General features: G+C 39.8%; 1 protein-coding gene across 3 annotated transcripts in view; it reads right to left on the bottom strand.

Moving 5' to 3' along the window:
• The window catches only part of tln1 (talin 1), a 132,745-nt gene that overhangs the window by 43,592 nt on the left and 76,882 nt on the right, over window positions 1-12,271 (bottom strand). For all 3 annotated transcript variants that reach the window (XM_088910239.1, XM_088910241.1, XM_088910240.1), the window contains 8 exons: window positions 11,117-11,284; window positions 8,800-9,094; window positions 7,993-8,159; window positions 6,922-7,050; window positions 5,089-5,202; window positions 3,189-3,302; window positions 2,670-2,804; window positions 1,443-1,571 (listed from right to left, as the gene is read on the bottom strand). In XM_088910239.1, the coding sequence (XP_088766365.1) occupies window positions 1,443-1,571; window positions 2,670-2,804; window positions 3,189-3,302; window positions 5,089-5,202; window positions 6,922-7,050; window positions 7,993-8,159; window positions 8,800-9,094; window positions 11,117-11,284 (1,251 nt within the window). The remainder of the gene's footprint in view (window positions 1-1,442; window positions 1,572-2,669; window positions 2,805-3,188; window positions 3,303-5,088; window positions 5,203-6,921; window positions 7,051-7,992; window positions 8,160-8,799; window positions 9,095-11,116; window positions 11,285-12,271) is intronic.

Raw genomic sequence — 12,271 nt, 5'->3', positions numbered from 1 at the left:
ATCCACCATGCTGCCCTCTTATCACATCATACTTAAAATATTTCTCAGCATTGCAATATCAAAAATAGGTTGAGAATGCTGCATTTCTTAAGAGTTTCAATATCATTTCTACAATGATTTATATTTGATTAGAGAATTATTTTAAGAGGCACTGCAGGAACAGACTTTAAGGGTTAAAAAGTACTCCTGCAATAACTACCCATCATTTTCAGATGTGCTTAACTGTACTGTATAATACTGTTGGCGCAAGTCATGAATTTACCTCCAAGAATAAAGATATCAAAGATTTTCCTGATTATACATTTCGGTGTCCCCATAACTCTCCTCTTTCTTTCTAAATATGGTACCAGAATTAAGTTTTACCCAAAGGGATCCCAACTGCATCCAAGGTATTTGTTTAATTGAAAATGACAGTTTCTGGCTTAAACTCAGTAGCCTAATCAAATAAAATTATTATGATTTGCTTCACTAACTCAGACAGAATTACTGAATTCATTGTGCATATATTCAATAATACCGTCTGAAAAAACATGGATTGAAGGCATTTAAAACACAAAGTAGATTCTTCTCTTAAATAGAACATCATATTGCACAATGTACAACATTACCTGTACAAAAAGGTCTTATTTATAAGTTGAACATTGAAGAGTAACAGAATACAAGAGACTAACCTTTTCAATACACTACTGATGTTAAACCCACTGAAATCACATTTTAATTGTTCTCCTTTCACATTAGGAAACTATTACTCTTGTATGTGAAGGTATTATTAGAAAAGTATTGGGTTAGCTTTGAATGAATCAAAATTCATCCACTTCTTAACATCAATAACCCATAAACAAAGTGTAAGTGTCATTGACTCCCTTTAAAAAAGTAACATTTTTTATTTTCTGATGCTTAAAAATATGGCAAAACAAATGCTCTTGAAATCAGAGGAAAAGCATCATTTAGTTTCAGTCTCTAACGAGTCTGTACTTTTGATTAAACTCCCCATAGGAAAACTTGAAAATGTGAGTGTGTGTTAATGCCTGATGTAAGTCTATGAAAAATGGGACTTTGTAGGGATGGATTGTGGAGGAAAGGTTCTTTGGGATAAGTAGTATGGTCATTCTTTCATTAATCAAAAGGAAGATGCTTACTCCTGGCAAGAGTTGTAGCAACCCTAAGCCTAACCTAGTTAACAAGTACAGTATGCCAGATGTGAATAAACCTGGGTCTGGACTCCAACATTACAGGGTGCTCAAATTGGCTCATACAGGCTCACATGTGCAAATTTAGAGTGCCTGTCGAAAAACTTATACAAACACTTTTGAGAAAATGCAAACTCCACACAGAAGGGGACCCAGACTGGATCCCAGCCCAGAACCCAAGAGCATTGAGGAAACCACGCCAACTGTCAGCACGGCACTAAGCCACCCATAAAAGGAGGAAAGAGAACTCACTGTTTCGCCAGGCAAGGGCTTCAGCTTCCCATTCGCAGCTGAGGCCTTGGCTTCCTGCATGTCCTTCTCTAGGTTACGGACGACATTCAGAGCGTTGTCAACTTCCAGGGGCCCACAGGCTTCCTGTGCCTGTGAACAGTTCCCCATGAAACAACATGTTAGGACTTGGACACGGTATAGTATGCTGCAATCTGCAGTAAACACAGGGACAATGAACTGTGCAAGAACATCCTTGAGCTTATGAGTATGGTTTGTCCTACTGTACACTACATACTAAGCATTCAGTGCAACATACATGCAACCACTGGATGGCCCTCTACCTTTCACAGTTAACTTATCACAAATGCCTTGTTAGACAGAACAAGAACACCTGCTCTTCAAACAAGTTTAATCCTCCAATTAATGGCTTGTATTTCATGTTATATTGTATGAAGCAACTGGAAGTCTACTTCCTAAACACTGTTCTTAGCTGTGTTGTTGCCTCCACGCTGTAATTCTGCTGTATACAAAACATTACAAGAAGAAAAAAGGATTTTACCATTAACATTTTACTTGAATACCGGAGGTTGCATTCCAAATCCATTCATTAATCTATCTAAATTATCTAAATCTAAATTCTAAATCTAAATCTTTCCTCCTAGTTCAATAGGTCGGTCACAGAGGAGGTTTAAGACTGATTTTTAGCAAAGGTGTAAATACAGTGTCTCGCAAAACCATTCAACCCCTACAAATGATGTCCCATTTTGTTGAATTACAACAGAGGTATACTGTATACATTTTAAAGTGAATATTTTGAATCGAAACTTAAAAGCTAAAGCTGAACACTTCTACAAAGAAAAATCGTGTGCAGTAAGTACTTACACCTTTTGCAAGGCAAATGTAAATTAGGTACAAAAAATTACTTAAGCAAATCACAAAGCGTAGTTGAGTGGCCACTGTCTGTGTGCAATAATAGTGGTTCACATAATTTCATAATACATTTGTCTCTGTAAGGGCCACAGCCAGGCAGTGAATTTCAAAATCATATTTTGCAAGGTGTGCTGGATTATATTTATTGTAAAATAAAAAAATTGTAACAATAAAAGAAGAGAATAAAAAGTACGAAAAATTTGAAGTTATTTAATACAGCCCACAATGTAACAATTCAGACTAGCGATTTTTGAGGTGTATAAATATCTTGTATTCAGTCACAGAATCCACAGTAACTTCGTAAAGCTGTCTTCTCACCTTCTGCGCTGCAGTCCTGAGCTCAGCCAGGGCACTCGCCAGATTCTTGGCACACTGGCTCAGCTGCATGGCTGAGGCCTGGTCTCCGATGGTAGGTACAGTGGCTTTGGCGGCAGTGACCATCTTAGCTCCAGGCTAAATAAAATAATAAAATAAAAATTTTGAGTTTCCAATACTCTTCCCAGTAACCAGATGTACTGTATACTGAATGTGTAAGAATTCTGCAGTACTTTTAGGTCGCATAGACATGTAAGTAAAACCAGTATATAAGTTATTTAAATATAACAAATATTACATAATAATTAATTATGTAATTATACATTATTATAATAATTTTTAATATAAAACGCAAAACGTTTTCTAATATATTTTCCATATTCAAACAGAAATATATATATATATTAATATGAATAAATAATAAGAACACATTTAACTACACCAAATGAGAGATCATATATTATACATACATATAATGAGAGATCACACAATCATAACATTTTACAAGAGTGCCATCCTTACTTGTAGGAAGTTCTGGCTCGCCCCAATGAGAGCCAGCTGGGCACTGGGGCTGTCTGGCTGAGCCTGACTTCCTCGGACTCCCTGGACAAGCATGGGGATCTGATCAGCAGCAACCTGTGAGGAACAGGAAAGACATTCACCTCGCACACAAACCATAAAGTCCATCTGACCAAACTGCTTGGAAATTTGATGTCCACTACACAGTGGTTTCTGTCACACGTTTAGACACAAACAGTCAATAATGACAGGAATGCCAGAACCTAGAACTATTCTTGAAAATATACAACATTGACTGCTTCTCCTAGAAAGAGTGATTTTTATGTGATGAAATACAGCATAGATACGATTTTAGTGTATAACTGCGGAGGTACAGCATACATACATAGATATATTCCATGATGCTGAACACAAAAAAAGACACAACAGGCAGCTTGCATATTAGAACAACATAGTACATTAGATTTAAACATAGTAGCTACAAAATATACTAATACCTTTGATAAACTGTACAATTTTTCAAAGAAAGATGTACAGAGAAATTCTTTACACTAATTACATTATGTATTGATGTGTAAAAAGGAGAATTGAATATATGAAGAGTATAACTGTCAACAACAGATCCATATTATACTTTACCAGAAAGCTATTTGTTTAGTATCAAAATGCACACAAAAGGTCCTAAGTGGAAACTACAATTCATTTATATCAGAGAACAGTTGGTACTTTTTTATATAAAGTGTTGTGGGAGTCTTATCCCAGGTCACACATAAACAGGGACAATCTGTTTGCACCAGTTAACCTAGGCAGCTTTTGAGAAGTGGAAGGAAACAAAAACACAAAGACACCCAAGAGCTGTGGAGTCTGCATTGAGTTTAACTCCACAGTACCAACCCCAAAATAATCAGGATGTGATTATTAATACACAATGTTCAAATGTCTTCTTACTCTGAAAATATGTTGAAAGAAATGCTGTATATTTTATCACCTAATAGTTTTTAGTCATCTAGTAGTTTCACAAGGCCTCAGACAGAATACAGAAACTTCTGGAAGCCACCTTGATTGCCACTATTATTAAAGGGGCTGAACATAGAATGAGTACTACATTATCATAGGATAAGTAAGAGAAGTGCTCAAAGATGTAAAGTAATAGATTATAAGCCTCAACAACTCTAGTGACAACTATAAAAATTCCTCTGGACAATCCATTATAGTGTCCATCATAAAGATTGTATCATCTTCCCTTGGTGTCCTACAGTAGTTAGGACAGAGGAACAAATGGATTCCCAAGTTTTCCAGGATATTTTAGATAAATGGTCTTTACAAAAGTAAAACAATACAAGCCTGCAGAATTGTGTAAAATATAATGCGTAAATATAATTTAGGCTTATCGCTATGGGGTTGGAAACTGAACTCAAACTGACAGGCACATTTTTTAATTTTCAGTTTTGAAATATAAAATCACCCTTTTCAAAATATTCTATAAGCTCAAAGACATTTTAACTTTTGTATTTTTAGAATCGAGAAATGAGACATTAAAGAGTCACTGTTTTTGACCTACACAGTGGTAAGCTGCCTGACAGAAAACAGTATAAAAATGTCTTTAACAGTGACCAAAAAAAAACTAACCGATAACTGAATAACAGTAATTGTTGAGCTGAACTACTGAATTCAGTCATTCAGAAAGCTAAAAAAACTAACCAGTGTAGATCAGTATGGTAGAAAACTCCAATGATTATATTTTTTAAGCTCTTAACACATTTAGACCGTACTCATGTAAGTAATACTCTCTGTACTGTGGTTGCATGACTGTGAAGTTTCTGTTCTCGGAGACTGAGAAAGGTGAAGGGTGACCCCCGTCTCACCCCACCGGAAACACTGTTGCCATGGCAGCGCTTCTTACCTTGCAGCTTTGGACCAGCTGCTGCTGGGCGGCAGGGTTCTTGTTGGAGGAAGCGGCGTGTTGCGCAGCCGCAATCGTCTGAGTGGCAGCCGCAGCCGCCTGCTTCGCAGCATTCTGCCGGAAACACAACAAACACCACTTTCAGTGGCACATCTCCACCTCTCGGCCTGCACCGCCAGGGCTCCTGCACACAGCTTCCTTCCTAACACAACCCAACGCTCGGAGCGTTCAAAAGATAGAGTGCATCAAAAGAAGCATTCAGAAAAAAAACTATATGCTGTACTTTTATATTTAAGACCTGAAAAAGGTTTTAACCGGGTAGAGCACATCCTACGCATCCTAAACATATCCTTACAGAAATGTACATCATTTAGGACTACCTTTACACATGTTAAAACTCGCAAAAGCAAACTGGTACAGTGATCACACCTAAGAAATCTCTGCCAGGACTGCAGCAGACTAATCACTGTTTTCATATTATGTGCAGAACTCCATCAAGAATAAACCTGTCTGAATGGTGAGCTCTGTAGAAGCTGTTCAAATATGTGAGAGATAAAGAATAACATTAAGCTTCATAAATCTGTCACTACTTATGAAAGAGGCAAGATGGGATTAGACAGACATTCTTCCCTAAAATAACATCTAAACCCAGAATTCCCACACCTGCCAGAATCAGAACAGCTTCCATTCCTACAGGGGGAGGAAACTCAATAGGGCTGCAGCCCAGTATGTGATCTCCAGTCACAGACTGAGGAACAGGCTGAGGTCTCTCAGTGTTTTATGTGTTGATTGTAAAAGTCCAATAATATGTTTGTACTGTCAATTTCATGTTTATTGTACTGTATCTACTTTGACAACACTCTAATTAATTAGTCATGTCAATAAAAATATTTGAATTAGTTAGGTTTAAAACAGGCACTTAACTTCTAATATTACATGGAAACAAAGAAAGGGAACAATTCATTTTAAAGAACCTGACACTGACTAGTACCATAAGGCAGTGTTCAGCTGTATTCCAGAGAATTCTCTGTCAGTAATGGACTATATCATATTAGCTTTGAGGGATACGCACAACAATTATTTATGTTTGTTGATAAAACCGCATAAATTACTGAACTTCTTAAGCAAAGAAAGCTGTTGCATATACGCAGACCAAAATGTGAAATACCTCAGGTTACAACGTGTGTTTAAGAGCGCATGACACCTAAAGCCCTTAATATACAGTATATAGTGGCATGTTATAACTAGTCTGATGTACTGCAATGATTCAGTTTCACAATGTTTAAGTGTGGCCACACTCCAGCTGTTCTGTTTAAATTCACATTAAGGTTTTAATCTGGTACAGCACAGTTCCTTATGAGGACACATGCTGCAGCGAGACATTGTAGTTACAGGTTTACAATCTTTCATTTAGAGACTGACTTTCCTTCATAAAATTTGTAGTAGTTGGAAGGGTATCGATTTGCTTCAATCAAATATATGGCAATATGAAAGACTTATTCCAGTTGCCTAGGAAAATAGGTTTTGTCCAGTACCGTAGGAATTTATTTGAAATGTCAGTCTATGTTAGCTACCAGTGTTATGCATATGACAGAGAAGTTTAAACAGAACTAAATCATGTGCAGATATAAATTCAGATCTAATGATTCCACCTACCTTTTGTATTTACATGCAATTGCTTCACAAACCTAAAAATTCTGCTGTTCACATCTCAGTGTTGCTGGATAAAGGGCTAAATGCAATTTAAAATAGAAACTTGGGGTGTACAAGAGAAATAAGGAGAGTCTTCCAAGCCAACAGGGGTGCAGGCTTTCGTTCTGCGGTTGACATCACCTCCAGTTTGTTGATGAGTTTCTTCTTGATGGCGTTCTGAGCTGCAGCGTTGGTGGCCATCCTCAGACCCTCAGCCGCCTCCCGCAGTTTCTGCTGCTGCTCCTCGCTGTCTGGATTAGCAGCAGCTCCCTGAACAGAAGGGGACGGTAAACATGAATCCCCCATAATAGCGGGGTTCACGAAGGACTCACCTCATTCCCTGACTGGGAAGATTGCTCACCTCTTCCCACCTACTGTAGGACACTACATCCTAGAGCCTCACACCGCTGAAGACTACAGCAATACCTTACATAGCACCAATGAAGACTTTCAAAAACAACCACTGTAGGAATCATTGCTCACAGAGGAAATTACAGCATAAGTCCAAATAGGATATGTTCCCAGGAGCATGATTTCTTAAATGCAGTATACATGTGCGCATTTCAGTGGGTTATTACTGATACTTTTACTATAGAATATACGGTAATTTAAATTTTTTTAAAGAGAAAGTTTAATTTATATTAAATATACCATATCATTATACTTTATATATATATCATTAAAGAAAAATGGATACATATCAATATATTCAGTCAGAACTTTTATCTGCCTTCTGTCTTTTATCTTGGCAGTGGTGGGAGGCTAATGGGAGGAGCTATATTTGCAAACATGGGCCAGGCTGTGACTTACAAGAATATTAATAAGTGAAAGTGGTGAGATCACACTACGCACACAGAGATGCAGGAGAGCCATTACAAATGGCACTGGCTGTACTGTAAACAAACATATCAGGCTACGATCTCATTGCCTGAGAGCTGGCGCACCATTTTCAAATGCTTCTTTCCTTTATCACAAATAGCAGCAGGATGCAAAATTATCCTCCAGCACTGAATGTGCTCTAGCTGCTTTCACCTGGGTCTATGCACACAAGAGACAGACAAACAGGCACCCTGCTTCTATACCAGTACTGTATATCAGCAATAGTAAAGATAACAGCCAGGTCAGCACTAATATAAGCCATGCTAGAATTATAGTACCTCTACGGCATCCAAACAGAACCAGAACTACACCATGATGGCTACAGGTCTGTACCTTGGCTGCTTCCACCATCTTGGCAGTTGCATCAGCGAGCAGCTTGGCCGCGGAGAGCAGTTTGCGGGAGTTCTCCAGGTCCGTCTCGCCTTCGGCGTCTGCCTTGATGGCGTTAACCAGGTCGGATGTGGCCTGGGCCAGGATACGAGCCTGCCTCACCATCTCGCCTGCCCAAGGACAAGAGAGAGAGAGAACTTAACCTCAGATCCTGGCTCGCCTGCCCAGGCGGGAGAATGTCATTAGCTTATAGGTAAAGAAACAGAGCTGGTACTTAACATTTAAATTACATCCCCTCAAATCAATGACAAAAGGCATCTGTAACACATTCGAAAAATAAGATTTACACAGTACAGGGGATCAAGGTTATCTCAGCATACACTCACTATGCATGGATAAGTTAATCATGTACTGCATGGAACCAATGTACACTTAACCCAAAACATGTTTTTAATCTGCCTCTCCTAAGAACAGTGAGGATTCTACAGTCGGTAGCATGGAGAACAATCAGAAAAGAGAATCATATGACTGTTTGAGGACACACTAGCAACTACAAACCTGAAACAACGCATTTCTTTATACAGAAAGTTTGTTTAACGTTAAAATTACAGATCATTTTTTTTTAAATGCGTATAAATCAAGGCTTTTCTTTACCAACTAAGGTTGCTCATCTATCTTTATAATGTTCTAGTAGCTAATATTTGGAGTTTATGCTGAACTTCTTAACATTGCACCATTCTATTGTTTTAAATAAAAGTAGACAACCATACTGCTGTAGAGCAGCAGTTAAAGTCCTTGGCCCCCACCGACCTGCATCGCCCATGGAGCTGAAGATGTTCTCGGTGACGTTGAGAATAGTGTCAGTCGCCTGGTCGTAGCGGCCAATGGGCTGCCCCCCTGTGGCGTACTGCTTGATGTGCTGCAGCAGGTCGTTCAGGGCCTGCGTCACCCCTGTGGCCGCCACCCCCACCTGCTTCAGCAGCTGCTCGTCGTTGGTGGCAGCTTGGGAGGCCTCTACACAGCCCTCCACAGACTTGGCTACCAGCTTCCCAGCCTCGATCAGCTGCTCCTGGCACACCGGGGAGCTAATTGTGGGAGCTACCACCTTACAGGAAGAAATAACAAGATGATGAAATAAAGTCCCTAAACAGCAATCAAGATCAAATATTGTAGCCACTTACTAAAGGAAGACCCTTATGCAATATTCTATTTCTACAACACACAAAAGGCCTCCGGTACAACTCTGTCAGTTATTTGAACCTAATTTATACATGAATATGCACATAGACTGTCTGACCACATGTTATATAAGTCATAATATAAGTAATGATTTTTACAGCCAGACCTAGATTAAAGTAGGGTCTACTCAGTGAATACAGGCCGTTTGGGGTAAATTGGTAACATAGGAAGAAAGTATCTGCAATTGTTTAAAGCAGTGGTTCTCAAACTGTGGTATGCGTACCGGCAGTGGTACGTGGAGTGCCGCCAGGTGGTACGCCAAAAGACCCTGGAACTGTGTCGTGTGCGCTGAAAAATCGGGACGGGTTTTCATATTTTGTATTTTGTATTTTAAACGTGTTGAATACGCAGCCTACGTACTGCGATACAGTGCGCGCTAATACTTCAGTGGACACAAGAGATACTCTGTAATTCTATACCACTCTATAGGAATGCGTGCTACGGATGCAAGTGACCAATTGTATTTTAAAAAAGCTACTGTATCTCCAGCAAATAGGGAGGAAGGAGAATGTGCGTGATTTTGGAACAATGCCAAGTTGTAAACACAGGAATGCATAGAAATACGTGCTACGAACGCTGGTAATCTTGTGAGCACAGGAAAGCGTGATAGATAACAGAAAAATATTTAAGAACTGTTCTAAGTTAATTTGAGAAAAATACACCGAGCGTCTCTGTGTTTCGCTCCCATGCGCATGAAATAAAAACTTTAAATAAAAACGGAAACGCGGAAAAATGCAAGCTTGCGGATTGCTAAAGCAGGTAAGCCACACTATTTTTGAAGAACCGTATTTACCGTTGGCAAAAGAGCTGACACGTATTATGTGTGGAGAAAAAGCTGCTAAACAGCTCGACCTGCTGCCCCCCTCCCCCTGAAAGACACAGTCATTCATAGAATTATTGAAATGAAGGATTATGTCAAAAGTACACTGATAGAGCACGTTAAGATGAGCAGATGTTTTTCACTGCAATTAGATGAGTCTGTAGTCGATTTGGCCAATTTGCTCGTTTACGTTAGATACGAGTTTGAGGGTATGTCCCATGAGGACTTTCTGTTCTGTAAGCCGCTACCAACAGGAACTACAGGAGAGCACATATTTCAGCTTCTGAATAAATTTATCGAAGAGAATGGCATCGACTGGATAAAATGTGTCGGAGTTTGTACAGACGGTGCTAGAGCAATGACAAGCCGACATAATGGTGTAGTTGCACGAATTAGAGAGGTTGCTCCAGAAATTAATGGACGCATCGCAACATCCACCGCGAGACCTTTGCCGTCAAGAAAATGCCTGACGATTTAAAATCTGTTAGACTCTGTTGTGAATTGTATCAAGGCTCGAAAAATTAATTCACATCTGCTTTGCTCGACTAAACAGGCTCACCCCTCTCACTGAAATGGTGCTTTTTTATTAGTTGTTGTTACTGTTTTTTTTCTGTAAAACACTTTGAGAAGCCACCTTTAAAGGCGCTATATGAAATAAAGTTTATAATTATAATATTTATTATATGTATGTGTGAGTGTGTGTGCACGCGCGCTCATGTCAGGTCATTGAGAATTTCTGGGGTGCCTATGAGATGATGACTTGTAGGTGGTACTTGGATGCTTTGGTTGGATTAGGGGTGGTACTTGGTCCAAAAAGTTTGAGAACCACTGGTTTAAAGGGTTATTAAAGTACAGATTTAACGCAATTGTCAAGGTGCCTGGCGAAAAAAACTCCCAGGACATCACTATCACCTGCTGCATGTGTGTGCGCTTTACTCTGTATGGAAGCCAAGCACTGGGCAGCCTGCGGAATGAGGGGTAGTGGAATGAGCAGTCTTGTAATGATAGGTTAGCATATAGCAGGGTAAGGGAAGCACTACAGAGAGCACTCAGGGGCATCCTCCTTACCCGAGTGCAGGCCACCAGCTGAGAGGTGGAGAGAGCACACTGTGTAGCTGCAGCAATCACGCGGTTCTGCAGACCAGCGTCCTCTGTCTTCTGGGCCACGTTCTTGGCCTTGAGGACCAGAGCGGCCGCGGCGTTGGCTACTGCCTTAGCCAGCTGCATCAGCATGTCCTGGAAAAGCAACCCCCCCCCCCACAGACAACAGGTTAGCATGATGCCCTGGGCTGGCTGCCAGAGGGCAGAAACCCATTAAACATTCATGGAAAGAAACACTGATCCCCAGCATTTATTCTTGAGGGATTAATTACATCATCGCTGACCAAGAAACAGGGCTTTGGTTTTACTTCAGAACTTGGTTTGCTTGCCAAAGGACTTACAAAGGCCTGGAACCTCTCAGGATATCTTATCTGATGGCTGTCAGCTGTGTTTTATTGAATTCTATACAAATATATACTGAAACAAGGCACAACTGGAGAAAGGGGGAATTCTGTTAAAAACATATGCACTAAAGTCCACAATTCTGCCAACCACGATCCCTTCTTTCTGAAAATGAAAGCTCTAGATCAGATTCTGACAGGGCTGGTGTGTCTTTAGGTTTCAAGGTCTCTTTAAATCAAGAGCACCTGAAGAATTGGGAAAAGCTCTAAAGCCAGTAACCACCTTATTAAGAGCTAAGTTACTGAGTGAGACTAAATATGGTCATCAAAGCTGAAAATGAAAACAATCCTCCCAATTTAATATTGGCCACAAATTAAAACGTTCGTATATCCCCTGAAATACGAGGAATTTCTGTACCTGCCACGGAAAATGGACAGGAAAAAAAGTTAAATGTCTCTAAGTGTCAAGAACATGAGGTGATTAATAGGGCTGGCAGGCAAGCAAACTGGAGGCAGGGAAAAGTTCCCAAACTCAGCCAAAGGCAGATCTCCCCAAGTGCTCAGGATTCTTTCCACGTGAAGGCATGTCATCAACTAAGACTCACAGTTTTCCTGAATCAAAAATGACAATAAAATCTAAATCAAGCTCATATTCCTATTTCCTTAATAGCAACACCTTGGTAGTTTTATGTATTTAGCAGTAGCAGTATTTAGCAGAGTGTGCAGGAAATCCAGCTCTTGTAATACTGCAGATCCCATTCAAAGGAGTTTATTTCACCTT

Source organism: Atractosteus spatula, chromosome 3 (genome assembly GCF_055471065.1).
Source record: "Atractosteus spatula isolate fAtrSpa1 chromosome 3, fAtrSpa1.hap1, whole genome shotgun sequence".
NCBI lineage: Eukaryota > Metazoa > Chordata > Actinopteri > Semionotiformes > Lepisosteidae > Atractosteus > Atractosteus spatula.
Note: the sequence above shows the minus strand (reverse complement) of the source record. Positions and strands in the feature narration are given on the sequence as shown.